The sequence below is a fragment of the Diorhabda sublineata genome, chromosome 5, assembly GCF_026230105.1.
Source record: "Diorhabda sublineata isolate icDioSubl1.1 chromosome 5, icDioSubl1.1, whole genome shotgun sequence".
In the NCBI taxonomy this organism is placed as follows: domain Eukaryota; kingdom Metazoa; phylum Arthropoda; class Insecta; order Coleoptera; family Chrysomelidae; genus Diorhabda; species Diorhabda sublineata.
Window position 1 is genome coordinate 23,504,767 of NC_079478.1, and position 20,586 is coordinate 23,525,352.

The following is a 20,586-nucleotide window of genomic DNA, read 5'->3' on the forward strand; positions in this document are numbered from 1 at the left end:
GTATAAAATATACCTTATACTCATCCTGAACCAAATTATATTACCTCATCCTTATGTATTACTTAATGAAAATACGCAATGGTCAGTAACAGAAATATGCCCAAAAGTAGAAGACATCTTCATCTGCCAGCAAGATTTGCTATTTTTTGGTCTACCTATTTAGAAAATACAAAGAGGGACTCAGAAAAACTGCGAACCCAGATTTTCTGAACTTGTGTAGGGAGGAGTTAAGTAATCCAAAACAACCATTTTCACAGCGGCGCATCATCATCAATTACTTATTTATTATTATGAATTCTAGCCTCATTAAGTTATCGTTGATATAAATTTGTCTGGGCTTAGTCTTTCTGTTAGTTTTATAGATTCAACTTCAACCCGCTTAAGGTATCGTCTTCAATTATTTATTATTTAATTATTATTGATGTGACTATAATGAACCATAAATATATTTATCTATTTTTATAATTATTATTGTATAAGATAAGAACTAATATATAAAGAAGCCTGTAAAACTAATACTAGGTTCATTCAATTTGAAATTCGTCTAGTACGCCAGTCAGATTAGTTGGAGTTGGAGAATTGAGTTATTTAATTATAGTACCTATCAGATTCTGTTTTGTCAATGTATTGAATAAATGTTTTTCAACGTGTAATTTGTTTTCAAAAAGTTCAGTAACGAAATTTAATGTATTGCACTGGAAATTTTTCATTTTTCATTTCATTAATCAGAATATTCTAATTTGTGTTCGTAAACTGTGAATTCGAGTGCATATCGAAGAACTGCAGATAGTTCGAGTGGACATCGAGCGATTCCAGAGGTTCCAGTGAACGAAACTAGTAAATAACTTCAGAAGAACTAGAAAACGAGGACCACGATTTTTCTGGGTTAAGAACTAACATCGTTCCAATCTTTAGGATCCCTTGAATATGATAGCTTTAGTTGTAGCGTAAGTGCTCATTATTATTTCCTTTTTCCAAATTGAATAATTTAGTAGTTATATAAATATATGAAAATCGTTAGTATATTTTGATGAGCGAATTTGAGGTAGAAAACATAAGTATATTATTTGAAAGCATTTTAATTTCCAACCAAGCGAAGATAATAATTTTAAAAATAGTTCTAGTGAAAATAGTTTAGAAAATATTGATTTAAAAATGACCACATCAGGTACAAACTGCCAACTACTTAAATTATATTTAGATTCAATTCCAAATTTTTATGGAATCATGGGTAATTGTGAAAGTTTTATTTCTGCGTTTGCTAGTAATTCTGATAATGGGTTAAACACATTTTTACTTACAGGCATTATAGGAAAATTAACAAATAGAGCTCAAATATTAATTGGTTCGCGCACAGAATTGAAAATGAATACTTTCCATAATTTTATAGCAAATCCAAATGAAATACTTTCAGAGATAATATCAGTTACGAAAAATATTGATAAAAATAACAAGTTTCCTTTCGAAACATGTAAATAATATATTATTATATGAAAAAATTGTCAAAGTTTTTATATATAATTCTTATATTGTATTTGATTATAATTTCAGTACCAGACGATGAATACATAAGTATTCGAAACCTCGGAAAAAATAAAAAAGTTAGTGCACTTTGGTGTTTCATTGCCACGTTTCCAATAAGAAACCGCTCATAATATAGCTGGCAAAGACTTCTTTACAATTCATACATACATACAATACTTACATAGATGTTTCGGCATAAATCTCCATTGATATACGTCGTACTTAATTCAAATTCACCTTTGTATCTTGTAATTGCCAAATATCTCATTAAAATGAAATTTGCTCCTTCACAAACTAAATTTTGGCATTTCGCAAGACTGTAATATTTTCTCCGATCCACATCTTCTTTTGAACTGGTGTGTCTTACGTAATATTTTTTGCTCAACAATCCTATATATAGCGATTTCTCGTTAAGAAATGCGTCTTCTTCTAAATATCTAGAAATAACACTGAATTAATTTCTTTTTCTTCACAAAATTTTCCACATTAATAAATATTGGTCTTGTAAATTCTAAGCAGTTCATTTTTTCTGCAACTAGATACTACATATTAAGTGTCAATTATACAAGAAATAATAAAGACATGAAATCCAAAATTTCACAGATTGATTCGGCCGGTATGACTATTTCATTAGCTAACTAATTAATACCTTTTTAGCTTTTTTAGCTTATAACTATGTACTTGGACCCAAGCTGCAAATGAGTATCCAATCATTTTGATGGGCAGTGACCAAATGGTGCTTATGACCCTCACTAATAAGTGTTTAGAGGCACACATTACTGAAAGAGAACAGTGGGCGGGAGACTCCAAGCTTGCATTACTAAATAATGGAACCACTAGGTTGATTCGATAGACAGTCAAACCTTTGGTAGTTTCAAGTAGGGTGCAGCGGTTCTGACCACCCACTATCTTAACTATGAACTATATATAAGTGGAGGAAAATAATTCTATTATTTTATATTGAATTTGGAAATAATGTCTTTTAAATTACTGTTTTAATAAATTTACTCTGTTCTTTTTTCTTCCAGGGTATGAAACTTTCTGTCCACCCAAGCAGTTATTCTGGATCCACAATTAAAACCATTGTTAAATTGAGATGAAACATGCACTATAAATTTTTTTGTATTGGCCATCATTTCGGCATTCAATAATCTGTCGTAGTCAGTTAATGACTTCTGCAGCTGCTCTTCAATTTGATCGACTTCAATGCGTTCAACGTCCGGGTTAATGTTCATAGAACCAGCGACTGAAATTTTTTCGAAAAATATCATTAAAGATTAGAAACATTGTTACATTAACATTTATGAAATATAATTATAAATATTCCTCAACTTCTCGAGTCTTTTTTATTTTTATGGAATTAATATTTTTATGTATATGAACCATTTAAAGAAAATGTACTTTTTTTGTATTCGGCTATTTCAAGAATCAAATTTTCAACGCAATTTGTTTTGAAATTTCGTTCTTCATTTTTCGATTTATATGTTACTGAAATAATTTGATAATATATATCGTGAAATGTACCTTAATAAAAGGCAGCAAAACCGTAATATATTACAATAGTATTTTATAAATAGAATATTATATTTGATTTTGTGAAACAGATTCATCTTGTATCAAATATTATAAGGTGTACCAAAATTAGAACCCACGGCAATAATATGAATTATAAATTTGTGATGCGATATAATAGATATATTATTGGGTTAAGTTTAATTATCTCCTAATTTATCTTTCGCTACAACTAGAGAAAATAGGCTGGTTCGACAGAAATTATGAAGCTTTCGCAATTAAATAAGTGAGTCGCAAATTAATGAGTGACTACAAATTTGTATCTAATTTTCTCGTAATCCATATGGCGCATTCAGCAACATCTACAAGTTAACTAATATCCTTTCATATATTCTTATTTTTGCCTTGTGAACGTCTCATTACAAGTCGCCCCTTATTTAGGGATCACTTACTACAAAATAAATCTGTCTTAACCAGAGAAAGATTTCTTTCTTCAATTTTCATATTCCTAATTTGAATTTATGAAAAAAAAGCAGCTCATATTGCTGGTGCACTGAAATTTATATAATAGAATTATTTTTTTTATAAAACAAGCAAACACAAGAGGGTAAACTCTATTACACACAATCTAATATATATGTATAAATTTCCCATTAAGGGCAGAATTGTTTCTCAAATTTGAATTTTTAGAGAAAAATTGCATAGGGGCATTATTTGTAATAAATAGTATATTAAATTGATTGGAAAATCAAACCTCATATGTGAATGTGTGTTGAGTGTAAATTATTTTAGTTTTAGTCAGTTAATTGATCTATTTTTGGTAAGATTTGATCGTACATTGATTTTTCCAAAGCCAGTCCTAGAATTTCCTAGTTTAGCTAACTCCAGTCGAATACTTAATAGTAGTGTATTAAATTATGGAAAAAAAACTTAAAAATCAAATGAGCTTTGTAAATACTATAGCCAATTAGAATGTTGGGTCAATTTCGCAAATTACCTGAAAATTGATGAAGAAGAGGAGTTGACACTTTTTAGTAGCCTCATGATATCCTCCATGAGGATATCAGAAAAAAGTATGTGATATATGTAGATAATATAATTTTATATCTTTATGTAATGAAATTCATAATATACTATTTGCAATCAATAGTAGTTTTAATACTTAGTTCACTATAGAAGGAAGAAATGTTGAACAATCTCCTCTGTTTCTTAATACGTAATTTATTAGATACTCAGGCAAAATGTGAAGAATAATTCTGTCACAGTTAAAAAACAGAGTCCTTAAAATTTCTTAACCTATATTTCATGTCTGTATACATGTGTGGTGTGAGAAGTACCTTGTTTTGCTTTTTGTAAAGCTTGCATGACTTCGATTTCCAATTCCTCATCTATGGATTCCTTCTTTATACTTTCAGGTAAAACAGCATCCGTTACAAGAATGTTTAAAACTAGTGCTCCAACAGGGTTAGGAACTGTTTCAGACATATCTGAGTCTCCATCTAATTCACTGATCACGAGTGTCTCGGGAAAAGCCAATTCTTTCATCATTTCTTCGCCTAAAATTATTATTCGATTAAAACTGTTAAGAAATTTACATAGATCAAACACAGCTGCTACACAAACAACTGAGCATAATTTAATTTCACAATCTCGTATATTGTCTATTTGAATCGAAATGCGATACCTATAATGATTACTTATTGCATAAATCTCACAGATGTATTTTTTTCTCTATGTTTAAACGCATCTGAATTACTTATTTTGGATTGTGACAAACACCAAATCATAATATTTTTAATATAAATCACAAGCTTTCGAATACTTATGTATTCATCATCGTGGACAAAAAATATTAAATGTAAAAAATGTATGTATATTGTATAAAACTATGACATTATTAAAATTTACTTCAATCAATAAATCAATCAAGAATTGTGATGTATTGATTTTTGTATGAGTTATATAATCCATGTGATTCATAGCACAACATCCAAAATGAAACAATTTATGTTTTTTTACAGGTGATCTATTAATTATAATTAATATATTATAGGAAATTATTTCATAAATACCGAAATAGATGAAAACTGCAATATTTTATCTGTTTTAAAAACCAATTTTCAAGAAAAAGAGACTAAAGCTAAATATAAAAATTATCAGAAATGATTTATGACAATCCGAACCATCAGTTGATGAGAAACAAGATTTTGGAAACTTTGTCAAATTCATTATAATTCAATCAATGAATTATTTAATCATATCTTGTATCTCCTTATATTTTGAATTTAAAAGGTAGGTATACAGGTATACTTTTCACTGAAATTCTATCATTTCTTAACAATTTTCGAAATAATTGGTGATTTATGTTTTTTTTGTCATAGTTTTTGTTAATATCAGATACATTTTTCATAATGCTTCTAATTTCTACGATCTCTGGAAATTATTTCTAACAAGTATTTTACTGGCCAATACTGCGACGAATATTGATTTGCGTGTATTACTATGTCTACAGAGTGTTTTTTTATATGGTCTCTAGTGGACATTTTAAAATTTCTACAATTGATCATATTTTCAGAGTCTACATGGAAAATGGCTAGCTTTCAATGATGTTTCATATACATAAGTTCTATTGTTCTTGAGATATTCTATTTTCTGCGGCAATTAAAAGTTGGTATTGGATTTGAATCCCTATAAATCCATTTAATATAGACAAGTGGAGTTTATTTTCATTATTTTATACTAGGGTGTTCAATTAATGAATGCTATTTTGACCAAATTTACTGGGAACTGAATATTAATTAACAGGTTCGCGTTACAATATTTAATTTTCAGAATCATTCAAAAGTATAGATAAAAAACAACACAAAAAAATTAATTCCTTGAAATTCATAAATAAAATCGTTAAATTATACATAAAACTGAATGTAATATGCTGAAAATAATGGACGTAAATAGGATATTATACATAACTTTAAATATTTATAATTATTTTCAAATAAAAGTTGATCAACAATTTATGTGGCAACCGTGGCTTAAAGATCAACAATCAACAAGTCGATTTGCAGATTCGTTAATCATACTTCTAGAGCCTAGCACAGAGAGACTAAAAAGTTGAAACGAGACAGCAACATCTATCAATAGATGCCCAACAAGTTATTTTAACAGGAAACGATGTTTTTGACAAGTAATCCTCAGACTACACTTTACAAAATTACGAAGCAAGGTATGACGATGGGACCAAAATGAAATGTTTCAGGAAGTTTTTTAACTGATAATCTGATAAGTTAACTCCAAAATGCGAAATATTCTTTGGTATGTTCGCATCAAACATAATGCCAAATCTTCAAGGTATAAAACAGCAAATAAAAGGCAAACAGTAATGTGAAGAGGTCGTTTGATGAAGAGGAGAATCGAATAAATAACAAAAATTTGGGAGTATTGTAATGAAGGAAGACAAATAAATATATTGCATGGATTAAACATGGTTTGAGAGCGATGACACTGTTCGTAAAGCCTGGACAAATGATAGTTGAAAATATTTAAAAAAAATAACCTCATTCCAGAGGTAAACGCATATATGCATATTACATTGCGGTGGGGAGCAAGGTTGGGTGAATGATGCATTATTATTACGTTCGAGGCATGCTAACGATAGCTCATTAGATTACCACCAGAATAATGAAGGAACTCTTTTCGAGTCTTGGTTCAAAGAAAAACTGTTACCAGCACTACATGTAAACATTGTAATTGTATTAGATATAAACCTCGTATCATTCAAGACAAATTCGTAAAATTCCAAATAAATATTCTTCTAAAGCAGACACACAGGAGTTTATACTTGAACAAGATTTATAGTTAAAAGAGCATTTATACAAAGAAGCAACTCGTAGAGGTTTTAGAAACAAAAGTAATTGCCAAAGAATATAATGTAGACGAAATTACCTCAGTACTACAGTGTTTTAAATCCAATCAAATTAATATGGTCCTCACTAAAAACACAGACAAGAACTAATAACACTTCACCTAAAAATGTCTTCTCTGTTGTGGAACAGATAATGAAAGAATATTAGCATCGAGAATTGGAGAAATCGCGTGAAAAGAGTTGAAAACCAATATATGCAACATGTACCAGTTTTAAATAGATTTGTAATTGATTTACGACAGTGATGGTGAGAAAGATTAATGTGATGCTAGTGAATAATTGTATTGTACTATATTTATTATAAATTTATTATAAACTGAAATTTCTGAGTTTTCTCAGATGTCCACAATTTGTTAATAAGAGAAAATATTCTTTCTACTGGAGCATTCGTATCAGACAAACATAAAATATATTCAATTCAATATTCCATCCTGTTACTTTTTGTAAAGTAATTAGTAATTAATGAAGTTCGTGTAAAACATCAGTTTCTTTATTACAGTCAATATATTTCTTTCCAATTAATATATTCAGAGGTTTTTGAATGTCTTCGATATGGGGACGTTTTCTGAATCTGTCCAATAAAATATCTCTAATCCTTTGGTATGGAAGCAAGTCCACTGCTCCACATATTCACGGCTTATCTTATTAAATACTGTAGCCGTCCTTTTCACAAACTCTTCATCGACATCATTATCGTTATCTTTCAATTTCAACATAAATTGACGGACCAAAAATGGAAGAAACTGATTAGACCCTTTTTGAGTTAAATTGTGCTTTGATTTATTGATTTCATTTGCAGTTTCAATTGCCGATATAGTTTGACCATCAAGTTTCAAGATAGCTTGACGACCACTTGCTGACTGAGCATGTAAAAAATAAAAATCACAATTCGGATATGGAATCTTCAAAACAGTTTTTTAGTAACAGGAAATATTTTTCAATACTCAAAAAGTAGCTTTTTAACGGTTGATACATTTTTAGAACCCTCTCCAAAGCAGGACTAATAGCAAGCCATTTGCTGATGTTCCGTTTCAGTTTCGGCACGAAACTCCTTAGAGCTACAAATCGAATCGTATAAATATATCCTCACGCGTTCGTAATATACGGGTAGCTCGTCTGCAGCAGATTTTATTGTATTGTGAATTACATGGGCTCCTCTTTCTTTAATTTCTTATTTGTTTGTATATTTAATTTTCATATTTGAAGTACGTTGTTGTAAGTGTGAGTTCTATAGCTTTTATTAATTTGTTTTGAGGTATTTCTGTATATTCTTTAATTTTGTCCCATTTTTCTATCAATATATTTTTCACAATGGAATATTTATATATAAAGAAACCTCATCTAACGAAATAAATACATATTCGTTAGGAATTTTTATTCTTTTGATTTTTTCTTTGAAATCCAATGGGTTTTTGATATATATATTTTAGGGGGCGAGGCATTATGAATTTCCAATTTTTTTGCATCCGATGGCGAAATAAAAAGTTATTCTTTCCAAGATCGAATTTGACCATTATTACGTTTTTGATAAGAATTCGTAGGGTCTTGTTTAATTTTTTTGTAAGTTGTCTTATCGTTTAATAATAATAAAATTATAATCTTCATGAAAATAGTTTTATTAGATTTATCGGCTTTCAAGATTTTGGGATCTCTGTTTTGATTGATAAATTCTTTGGTTTTAGTTATATTTTGGGGTTTGATATTGCTTTTTTGTTGTTTGTTTTTCAATTTATTTTAAAAATTAGTGATAATATTACAAGTATCAGATCCTATTTTATTTTGAATTTCCTTATATAGATGATTGGTGTTGCATTCCATATTACATAAGATATTTGTCTCAAGTAATTCTTTCTCACTAGAAATATTTTGTGCAAAATTGAGACCTAAAGATAAAACTTTTTCCACTTCACCTGGTAAGACAGTATCAGTTAAATTTTCGATCCATTTTTATTTTATTTCATTTGTATTTTTAGCAATAGGCTGTTCTTTTAATATTAGATTATCAATTTTCTTAATATTTGTCTCTTTGCATTTATTAAGTGATTCAGTTCTTTCTCAACATTTTTCCTCGACTTTTTGTAAAATAATAATAGGAATTACTTTACTTATTTTAATTGTTAGTCATTTTCTAATTTCCTTATTAGGGTAGTTTAATCGGTAATAGATAGTTGTATGATTTGGAAAATAAACTTATATAAAACGTGATTTTGATATTCATGCTGCAGGCGACTATTCGTGAATTTTATATGGGATAATTTTAACTTTAGAAATGTAGGTATCAACTCATCTTTTTGCATCGGAGTAGAAAAATTTTTCGGGTTTTCTGTTTTAATTTAGTGAAATATTTGGATAACGTATTATGTCCCTTATGACTTATACTAATATCACAAAATTGCAATATATATATATATATATATATATATATATATATATATATATATATATATACATAAGCGGTTTCTTATTGGGAACGTGGCAACGAAACATCAAAGTGAATATATTTTCCGAGCTTTCGAATACTTATGTATTCATCGTCTGGGACTGAAATTATGGTCAAATACAATATAAGTTATATGTATAAATATATAACAATAATAAAATTTTACTAAGAATAATTAATTATGAATGACGTCATAATATAACCAATAAAAAGCATTAATACTATCCACAACCATCGAAAATCTTAATTAATTATTGTAAGTAAAATTTTATTATTGTTATACATTTCTACATATTTCTTATATTGTATTTGACCATAATTTCAGTCCCAGACGATGAATACATAAGTATTCGAAAACTCGGATAATATTTAAAGTTATTAAGTTAGTCCACTTTGGTGTTTCGTTGCCACTTTCCCAATAAGAAACCGCTCATTGTAAACTGGTGAAACTTACTATATATACATCAACAAAAGAATATACACAAAAATATATACAAAGCGTAAAATTAAACTTGGTCGCGCGTACCGAAACTGTATGAGCAGCGGAGCTGTCCCGAGAGATAATTAGTTTCCCTTCGATTTAAACATCATGCCTGGGGTCGTGTGTACTAGATTTTCCTAAAAATTGTACTAGTTACCTATATCGGCAAGGATTAAGTTAACGCTATTAGGACATTAAAGTTATAAAAGAAAGGAGACTTGGAATTTCTATGAGAAGGTAGCTTCGAATTTCATAGTTAATCTTATTCAAAATGTTGAAATTAATATCAAAGAAAAATTTGAAAATGTATATAGACATTTATTCAATAATAAATATAAACAAAAGAGAAGGTAGATGGACTTGAATTTATAATAAAAACTATGGTACTCTTGATTTTCAAAACGAAGGAAGAATAAATGCAATCATGGAAATCCTACTTTTTTATTCGATAGAAATTATGTATATTATTGAGTCACAGACACAATTTGCATTAAAGGATGGATGGAATGATAATAACCAGAACACCAGCCTTTACTATCGAATATGTTAGTTATGAATTGTGAAATTTATCATTTACTTCCACATAAATTACAATAGTAAATTAATAGAAAACAACAAGCAAAGTATCCATTCAAAACCATTTTATCTCAGTTTTGTGATTTTAATTCATGTAATCAGATTGTTGGTAACTATCCCTTATGAAGCGAAAACTTTAGTTGGTGGTTCTATATCTTTTTCGATATCATGTAGTACTTTTAAAACAAATTAATTGTAACTAGTCATCAATAATTTGTGAAGTCTTAAATTCCAGTCTACCCTGGTCTTGATGTTGGAGTTAGGGATGTAGTCCTGCTTATTTATAAAGGTTGAAACACTTTTGTTTATTTTATGAATGTTGATGGTTCATTTAAAAAAATAATTTTGTTTATTATTATTATAAGAATTCTAATTTATATCGAAAATTTTGTAAAACAATAAAAACTTCCAATCAAATTACTGCATCTTTTAATACTTTTCCATTGCGTTTTTTATCAGAAGTGGTAATTGTCGTAGTAAAGCACAGAGTTTTTAGACTCAAAGTAACCAATTTCTTGTTATTATGTTTCTCGGTATTCAGTTTAAGCTGAATAAAAACCAATTTTAGAATATATTATTCAATTTATGCCATCGTTAACATAAATTGCAATAAACAACACTCTAGACCAGAGGTGGGGAACCTTTTTACCATTAGAGGCCACATTTAAATTAGGCAGCAATAAGAGAGGCCACATAAGCTGATTGACCTAAGAAAGTGACTTTTGTGAAATTATTATAGTTTTTCTATAGATTTAACAATTTATTGCATTATATAGAAAAAATAAAATATAATATTACAAAATTTTAAATACAATATACATATAAAATGATATAAAAATATTATAAAAAAATACAATAAAAAATATTTTTTTATTCACTAAGTTAGTGACTTATTTGGCTTTGTTTTTTGTTTGACAGTAATTGCATATTTGGATCAAGCTTCGTAACACACAGCTTTAATTGATCCTTTAAATGTGCATCTGTAATTTGCCTTTTTAAATTTGTTTTTATTTTTGACATGAGAGAAAATATTGTCTCGCAACAGTAGGTACTTCCGAAGCAGCATGGCGAGCACGGCGAGCATGTTCTCGAAGGCATGGATATTCAACAGCATTTTTCCAGATTTCTATGGAATTCTTTTTAGCGCTAAAAAGGCATTTGATGATACTATCTTCCCCGAAATCAATTAACTCCATTTGTAGTTTTGCAGGAGCCTCGGATATATCTATTAAATGTGGTTCAAATGCCAGTTTCATAGCAGGAGTGTGCTCGTCAAAATCAGAAAATCTATTAGTATACTCTTCTATTAAACAATCCAAGACACCTACATATTCATAGAGTATTTTATTTTCACAGTTCTGCTCATTTAACATTTTAGCTAGTTCCGGAAAGTGTTGTGCAGATATTTCCGATCGACAAAGCAATGTTTTGAAAAATGATAATTTTTTTCTTAACGCTTGGATCTTTTGCCACATTTCATAAATATACCTCGTTTCACCTTGCAGGCAAATATTTAAATTGTTTTGTTTTGTCATCATATCAGACAAAAATGCAAGGTTTCTGAGAAATACTTCATCTGATAGATCACATTGTTTTCCTTGTTCTTGATAAAAGTTTAAAATTTGACGTCACAAAGACAAAACTTTTATCAAAACCTGACCTGTTGGTAGCCAGCGAACCTTGCAGTAGTATGGTAGGTCAACACTATACGTTTCCTCATCTAAAGAGAGCATCTGCCGAAATTCACGATGACGCATTGCATTTACGCGAATATAGTTGACAATGGCAATTGTTCTATCCAGAGTGTCTTGCAAAATGGTAGATTTTGCGCAAAGATCTTGCAGATGCAAAATGCAGTGAAATGATATCAATTTTTTCAAGTTTAAGTTTTCCTTTTTCAACAAAGCAACGAATCCTTCATTTTTGCCTCCCATGGCAGGTGCGCCATCGGTGCAGGCACTGACTAAATTACTGACACTCAATTGTAATTTATTACATACTTCTTTGAAGTTTTCGAAAATATCGGCTCCGCGAGTTCTTCCGGTTAGTGTACCCAACGCAAGTAGTTCTTCGTAACATTGAAAATATTTAGTTATAGCACGATTAAAATATAAAACTTGTGCCGAATCTGTTTTATCAGTGCTTTCATCTAAAGCAATTGAAAAATAAACATCTTCATTTTGTATAATTGTATAATATATGAAGTTGCTCTGTTACATTTTGCGCTAATTCGTCTGTTACAGTTCTTCTTGAAAGAGGTAATTGTTTGTATTTGTCGACATTTCTTGGATCTAACATACTCACTGCTTCAACAATACATTCTTTAATTATTTCAATGTCACTAAATGGTTTGCCCCTTTTTCCAAGTATATGTGCTATTTTATACGTAACAGCAACTGCAGCGGAATTTTGATTTACAAAGGCACTAAAAGATGCTTGCTGATGATGCTTCTCATTTTTCAAACTTTTCGTGATTCACCTTCTAAAGCGAAATATTTATGTTCTTTATGAGTCAAGTAGTGTTTATTTGCATTCACTTTTTTAAAGTATTTAAAACTGTATTGCACAACAAACACATCATTTTATCTTTCTCAGTAGTAAAGAAAAAATATAGCTCACATTCTACATTAAATGTTCTGTTTTCATCAACTAATTTTCTTCTCTTACTATTTGACATGATGGATAAAAAATCGAATGTCGAATAATATCTTTAACAAAGTGTAAATACAATAAAACCGTGTAACTGCTATAAGCACGCACTGTTAATTACAGTTTGCTGAAGATCGCAACAGGGAAGCGTTGAGAGATGCGAGTCAGAGAAGCCAAAGCAAGGTGTGACACTCAAATGGGAGATCTGAAACCGAGTTTTGTTTACTTCTTAGACAAGGTAGTTGGCGCTGCTAGCTCTGTGTAATCGATGATGCAACCAATCAATATCGATGTAAACATATCGTCTGCTAGCGTGTGGCTGCTCTGTATGACAAATTTTGTAAATAGTATTTTGTAATTTTAATTTATTTTCAAACAAATATATTCTTTATATATATGTAAATTACATAAACATTATGGAATTTTCAGTGAAGTGAAAAATTATTTATTTTGATAGAAAACCAACATTTCAGCAATACTCTGAGAAAAGCATAATTGATTTCAGGAATTCTGAAATCTCCGAATAAATAATTTTTCACTTACCTGAAAATTCTACAATTTCTTAATTCCCAATATTCCTTCTAAATAAAAAAAGAAAAAAAAGAAAAAAAAAAGATAAAACACATACACTGAAAAGCCGGCTTTTTTCGTTTAATTCATTCTTATTGCAACTTGGGGGCGCTGAAAACTGTTTAAAAAATTAACATTGAGTGTCCAAGTCTGAAACGGATGGTCTGTGGGCCAGAGCCTCGCTCATGCGTGCTAGTATCCGTTTCAGACTAGTATTCTGACGTCATGTTACAATATGACTGTCTGGCGGGAATTTTCGCGCAACTGGCGTTGATGTATAATAGTTGTTTGAAACGAACTCTACCATTTTGTACTAGGTGGCAAAGGGACGCTTAAGAACCTCGCGGAGGCCGCAGGTTCCCCACCTATGCTCTAGACTCTATATGAGTAAATAGATGACCTAGCATACTTACTGATACAAAAGTCGGGAATAATATCTTCTAAATCAAATAAAGGGAACTGATTATGCCATAATTTCAAGTTATCGTATCGATCTTTACAAACTATCCTTTTGTTCACTTTTAATAGGATCTCTTTCAAAATATTCTCGGCATGTTCCTCAGGTATATCCCTATCTTCTTTTTCAATTTCATCATGTTCACTACAGAAATGACGTTCTTGATCTTTTAAGTAAGAAAGAACTCGACCTTCGATGGATCTGGGAGAGGTAGACATGTTTTTTGAAAATATCTTATAGAAATTTATGAAACTTCAAAATTTTTAAATTGTCAAAACGACAGACTAAAGGGTAAGTTTCCTTACGTCAATACAACATTGATTCGAGATAAAAGATTAATACATATGAGTACATAACAAATTTACAAATTTTCAGAAAAGAAAGGTTGAGTTTATATTGATTAGAATATTTAGTATATCAAGTTCACAGAATGCCAATGTTTGTATAAATTGTGTTCAGTCGGATTCAATTTTTTATCAAAGTAAAAGGTTCTAATATCGTTTTGAAACAAATCAATTTTCAATTGAAATATTCAACCTTTACAACAGTAATTCTGTGGGAATGAAGCATAGAATTCAAATCTTTATGATGATTATGGAGGTTTAAAAACTTCGAAAAACAGTTATGGTTTATGATACATGCAAATTACGATGCCTCTCTGTAATGTTAATATCCTAAATGATTCCGGAGAAGAGATGGAAATAATATTCGTTTTTTATCAAATTTTTTAAAACAAATTTATTATTACAAAAGAAACTATTAATACAATATCAAATTCTACGTTAGATTCTTGGTCAGATTAACATAATATGTTTATAATATTTATACTAATTATGAGTTACTACACTCTAAAAGATACTTTATTAGAACAGCAAAACGACACTATTAACAATTAAAACTGCAGTGTACAATATTGATTATTGATTATATTCAAAAAATAAATGCAACTACCAACTAAAAGTATGTAAATCAGCAAGATCATCAGTTCAATGAAATATTTGTTGAGTTGTGGATCAGCAACTTTGTTATCGAGGTAAGCGAACAGTAATTTACTATAAAACTGCAAACATGTGTAATCAGCGTTTTATCAAAACAATGCCCTATTTGCTACAGCAATTATTACAATATGCATATCAAATTATTATAATGTAACTTGTCCTCCCTAATAAGGGTCGGATGAAAACAGGCGAATTTCCTTGTACTGAAGTTTCTTGTTTTTCTTCTCGATTTTTCTTGTTTGCTTTTCGGATACAGAGGTGTGTGATATATCGAAGATAATTTTTTTGGAAATAATGATTACAGAAGTTGTTCTTGATGTATTTGCTGCAGTTTATGTAAACAAATTTTATACAATTTGATTTTTCGATGTGTCCATGGAGAATAAAGGGCAATTATGTGAATATTTGGAAGAGTGAGTGGTTTTTTAGAAGTAATTTCTTTTGCATTAAAGATAATTTCGTCAGTTGTGTGGAATTCGCATCCGAATGATAATTCAAGAGAGTTCTATTTTAATTCAGTTTTTTATAGGAAGTGGGTCTAGGTGGTGATAAAAAGTTACTTAGAATAGAGGATTGGAAAGTACAGGATAAATACAACCATATAGTTAAAAATAAGCATAATTGAATTAATACCATTTCTCCTACTTTTATAATACTATTGCGTAAAGTGTTGATAGGAGCGAAACAGGCATTTGTAAATTAGATAATAATTGTATAATTAATAATATAATAATAATTAATTGTAAAGATAGAGTTAGTTCATGTAGAGTATTTTGTGTTTCTATAAATTTCTATAAGTTTCAAAAACCGAGCCGTCCACAACTGAATTTAGTTTCTTTACTTCTTTAGCTATCAGTTTTTGATTATTAGCTGAAGAAGTGATATTTTCAATCAAATTATCAATTAAAAGTGTCATTATTGAAATCTTCTGCTTATATTTGGTAATTTATTATTTAAATCATTTTGAAGGGAATCTTTGTCGAATTTGTTCGATTCTAACTGATCAATATTTCTAAAAATTCCATCTATGATACTATCGAATACGAATTGTAATTGACATACGACACTATTATATATATTTTCAAGACTATTCCAACGCAGACTTGAGTTTTTGATCTTAATATACTTAGTACTAGTATTATCCTTATAATAAAAATCCAACGTATTTAATTTTTACATATCGTCGTTGTCAATCTCTAATAAATGTCGTTTCTTGGTATCACATTTTGGTTTATGTTTATCGTTATTTTATGCACTATGTTATCGTTACCTCATTATTAGATTTTACTGATGTGGGAGCAAATCTAGTCTTGTTCCTTTTTTCAGTAGTTTTTATGGAAATTTTTTTACTTGGCTGAAAAGTAATTGGGGGTCTCTTCTCTGTTTTTTAAATTGGTTTTTTTCCTTGAATGGTTTTCTGATCATAGAGTAATTTTCACGACATTGTTTCGTATAATTATTCGGTAATGTTTGCTCTAAACCTATATCAAAAGAATTTTGAGTGTCCGTTTAATATTTGAAATATTGTTTATTGTGCATATTGAATCAATTTTTATAGTTTAAATTTAAAATTAATTGAAAGTATGAAAACTAGATTTGGAAATACAAGTAGGCCTGTGGAGTTTATACTCGAGAATAACTGAATGTATTCTTCAGAATTTTCTAAAGCACGAACAATGAACTTTTAAAAAAGAAAGAAAATGGTAACAGAAAATGCATGTTGTCTTTCTTGTTTACGTTTTGGATGCACGTACCTGTAAAAGTAGACCATGTTGCATATTAAGTCATGGAAAACAGTAACCATAATGTGTTCAAAAACATGAAGTAAAGTGTTTACAGTAAAAGATCTAAAATGAAGAATATATCTAATATCCACAAAAATCTTTCTACAAACACCTTACTATTCATTTGATGCATGAAAATAAAATGAGGAAAGCTCAAATTTAGATTGATGCTGGATCATCGAATTGATACATCACAAAGAGAGAGCAGTCAACGAGCTTTTTTGGTATTTAATGGGCAAAACACAACACAATTTTGAAAGAAATCCCTTTTCATATATAACATTAGCACCGATGTTCTCTAAAAATATACAATTATCAGAATTACGGAGTCTGAATATTTTAGGGATAACGGATCGAATAGAAACCAAATCACGGAAAGAAATTGAAGTGAAGGTTATGGAATAAATTCTACAATATATAGAAATAATAGGTGATGGTCGGTACATAGTTAATGTGAAAGATCATCCTCCATTCAATACTGTCCTTCAGCAAAATAAAAATACTAACCTTCACCTAATCAATACTTAGAAAACGGAATAAACCTTATAAAAAAGATACCTTCTTCAGTCATTCAATTCGGCTTAGATAAATTTGGGGTAGTAACACATATTAGAAGAGCTTTCTTTCAAAACTAGGTAGTTTTATGTAGTCAACTGCGTTACTAGTGTGGATAGTGGAAAATATTTTATTTTATTGATTTGAAAATCATCGGTAAAAATCCAAGAAGAAGAAGACCTTAGATGTAGGGAATACCCTTTAACAGAATACTATATTCAAGAAAATTCAATATAGCGGAATACAAATAGCTTCATGAATTGTGTAGAAAATGTATAATTTTTATTGAATCTAGATATTCCTATATGGTGTATAACATTCAAGAAAAAAATTGGTCTCTACACATGGTCTGTGATGCCAGCAAGAATGTTGTAACGCTTTTTCGTCACTACGTGACGGTTTTGACGCCACAACTCAGATATCGGATTGCCTCGGGTGTCAGTTTTTATCGTGGTATGCTACATTTGCTCCGAGCAGCGTCACCGAAGAAAAGAAAATATTCCAGGAGTCAGTATGGTGATGAGGAATACGCAAGCCCGTCGAGCAAATTTTACTTGCCCTTCAATTGATAACCTTGCTATTTGCTGCTAATGTTCCTTAAGAAGCTTCTGAGATACGGTGCCGTATGAGAAAGCAAAACAACGGTTAAATACAATTTAAAATAAAAATATTATATATTAAAATACATCAATATTATAAAAAAACAAAGTTGGGAAAAGCAACGTTACGAATAGCGTAAATTTTACAGTTACTACGTAATTGTTTATGATGATAGTTTTCACAGAACTGCACTATCATCGTTTTCAAGGCGGTATTGTTGGCTCTCTCTACGAGGTTGATCTGCGGAGTAGACGGTGGAATTAAACGGTGATGAACGCCGAGTTCTTTCAGTGATTCTAAAACAAATGGCCAGTAAACTGAGTCCCATTGTCGAAAAGAACTAATTTCGGACAATCATGGTAGGTTACAATTTCCTCATATAGGGCCTGTGTGATAGCTTTAGCCTACCAGGTTAGCACTATCGCATTTCCAGTGTTGGCAGCTGGATGGAGGCTGCATATTTTCTTTGGGTTTCATCTAGGAAGATTTATATTTTTAACAGGACTCACAGGTATGGGCATATATCACAATGTTGCGGAACATAACAGGCCAGTAGTATCCACCTGCAGTTCTGTCATTTCCAATGTGTCCGGCAGTAGGTATATCATGCATTCCCTGCAGCGAGCTTAGACGTGTTTCTTTCGGGAGGGTTCGGCTAGCTTTGATTTGGTGAGGTCATTTGATTCTCTGAAATGAATATTTCTTAAACGATTTATAAAAGTCAAGACAGGCTAGAACTGGTGCCACTGTTAGGCAAGCTTCAAGTTTTCTTCTTGTTCAGATCTCCACTTCCATCGGTTATTCTTCTTCAGTAGTCGGTGCCACCATCAGAAAATGATGGTATGAACCTTCTGTATGTATGTGTTTCAGTAACAAGTTTTCCAAAGTGTTTTTCTACTTGGTTAGCTGAAGGTCTAAGCATAACCACCACTAAAATGTTCATACTCAGCTCCCTCAATGGCAATTTTGCGACTCTTACTGGAATGTGAATACTCAGCTCCTCTAGTGGGAGTTTCCTTTATCCCTGGTATAATCGGTTGGCTGAAGGCGCTAGCACGATCGCCACTGAGATGTGAATACTCAATTTCCTCAGTGGCTATCTACTTTACCCACGAAATATACAGCTTGCCGTGATTGAGAATAGCAATCCTGTGAATATGATAACATAAACTCACCTCGGATTATGACATGAGCGGCTCAGCGTGTTCTTCGGCGGTTGTTGCACTATTAGAGACCTACCTCTCATAATTCAGTTTGTTATATTTGGGTTTCTTCAACTCAAATTCGGACGGGCTGGCGCAAAAAACCTTTAACGAAATTCGGACACTTACTCTGCTTCGGGTTTTTCTTCACTGTAGCCTGCATGGTGGATGGAGGGTTCTTCGAGAATTGCCTTCGCTCTTCCAAATATTAACAAAATCAGTTACAAAAAAATTTACGCAATATGAAGTAGAGGTAAAACCTTAATGAGTCCCCTTAAGAGGATTCACTAAGGTTATATCTAAGTTAATAACAAAAAAAATCGTAAGAAATTTCCCTTTAAGTGTTAAATGTGAAAAAGTGAACAAATAGCTTTTTGTATATAAGATCATGTATGTCATTTTAATTTTTATTACAGAATCTACATCTAAATATTTTTTAAAATTTCCATAAATTTTTCTGAATAATTACAAGTCTTGTGGCTTTTATTGGTACTTTATTGCCAATAGCTGGACATAAATATAGAAGAAATTTTGGATATTGGTCAAAAACCCTGTGCATTTGCCAAAAAACAATGTTGGTTTAGTTGCAACTTACAAGGTGCAATCTATTGTGAATTCTAGGGTGATTATCGAAAACTGGGAGGGGCCGCATAAACACCTAAAAATCAGTCTTTTCACAGGTAAAGAAAAAACATATTTAATTATTTCGAATCATTTACAAACAAACATGTATGGGAAATCTACGTTTTACAGAGTTATTAGAGAGGAGAAAAGAAATGAGGCGAGTTACAAACACCAAGTAAAGCTCCAGGAAAACCAAAATTTAAAAAGGAGAATCATTTGAAAAAATGACTTCAAAGTACATGCGTCAATATTTTGAAAGACTGAAGTCGAAACTTCAAGATCATTCAAAAAAAGTGGTTTTTGACCTATGCTCACCTCTGCAGGTCAAACGAAAAGCGACTGAAAAATGAAATTTCACATGTGGGTTGAATTAGTTACGAGATGATTTCCTGTCTAAGGTCGAAACTTTCCATCTCCACCCCTCTCCATTTTATGGTCATTTTTGTTATATTTTCTTATTTTTTGGCCAGAAAAAGTTTAACTAGAGGGTTCGAACTTCGCATGCAAGTAGGGGTGATGTTGAAGAATTGTCTTTCTCAAGTTCAAAGTTTTCTTCTTCAGTTCTTCTAGCACAAAACGCCCGAAATCATTTTGATCGTTGTAATTGTTGAACTGGATCGCCTCCTATTTAATGAATAATACGAGTATGATCGTTACTAGGGTGATTTTTTTTACTTCCCATTTTCGAAATT

The 20,586-nt window shown here is 30.6% G+C and overlaps 2 protein-coding genes across 2 annotated transcripts in view; one reads left to right on the top strand and one right to left on the bottom strand.

Annotated features, from left to right (window-relative positions):
• The window catches only part of LOC130443778 (vacuolar protein sorting-associated protein 41 homolog), a 58,298-nt gene extending 55,439 nt beyond the window's left edge, over window positions 1-2,859 (top strand). Inside the window, exon 14 of the mRNA XM_056778601.1 lies at window positions 2,553-2,859. Coding sequence (XP_056634579.1) covers window positions 2,553-2,602 — 50 coding nt within the window. The 3' untranslated portion in view covers window positions 2,603-2,859. The remainder of the gene's footprint in view (window positions 1-2,552) is intronic.
• The window catches only part of LOC130443780 (uncharacterized), a 30,458-nt gene extending 10,852 nt beyond the window's left edge, over window positions 1-19,606 (bottom strand). The window contains exons 1-4 of the mRNA XM_056778602.1: window positions 19,244-19,606; window positions 4,374-4,592; window positions 2,533-2,770; window positions 1,706-1,961 (exon numbers count right to left, since the gene is read on the bottom strand). Coding sequence (XP_056634580.1) covers window positions 1,706-1,961; window positions 2,533-2,770; window positions 4,374-4,584 — 705 coding nt within the window. The 5' untranslated portion in view covers window positions 4,585-4,592; window positions 19,244-19,606. The remainder of the gene's footprint in view (window positions 1-1,705; window positions 1,962-2,532; window positions 2,771-4,373; window positions 4,593-19,243) is intronic.
• Window positions 19,607-20,586: the final 980 nt, after the last annotated feature.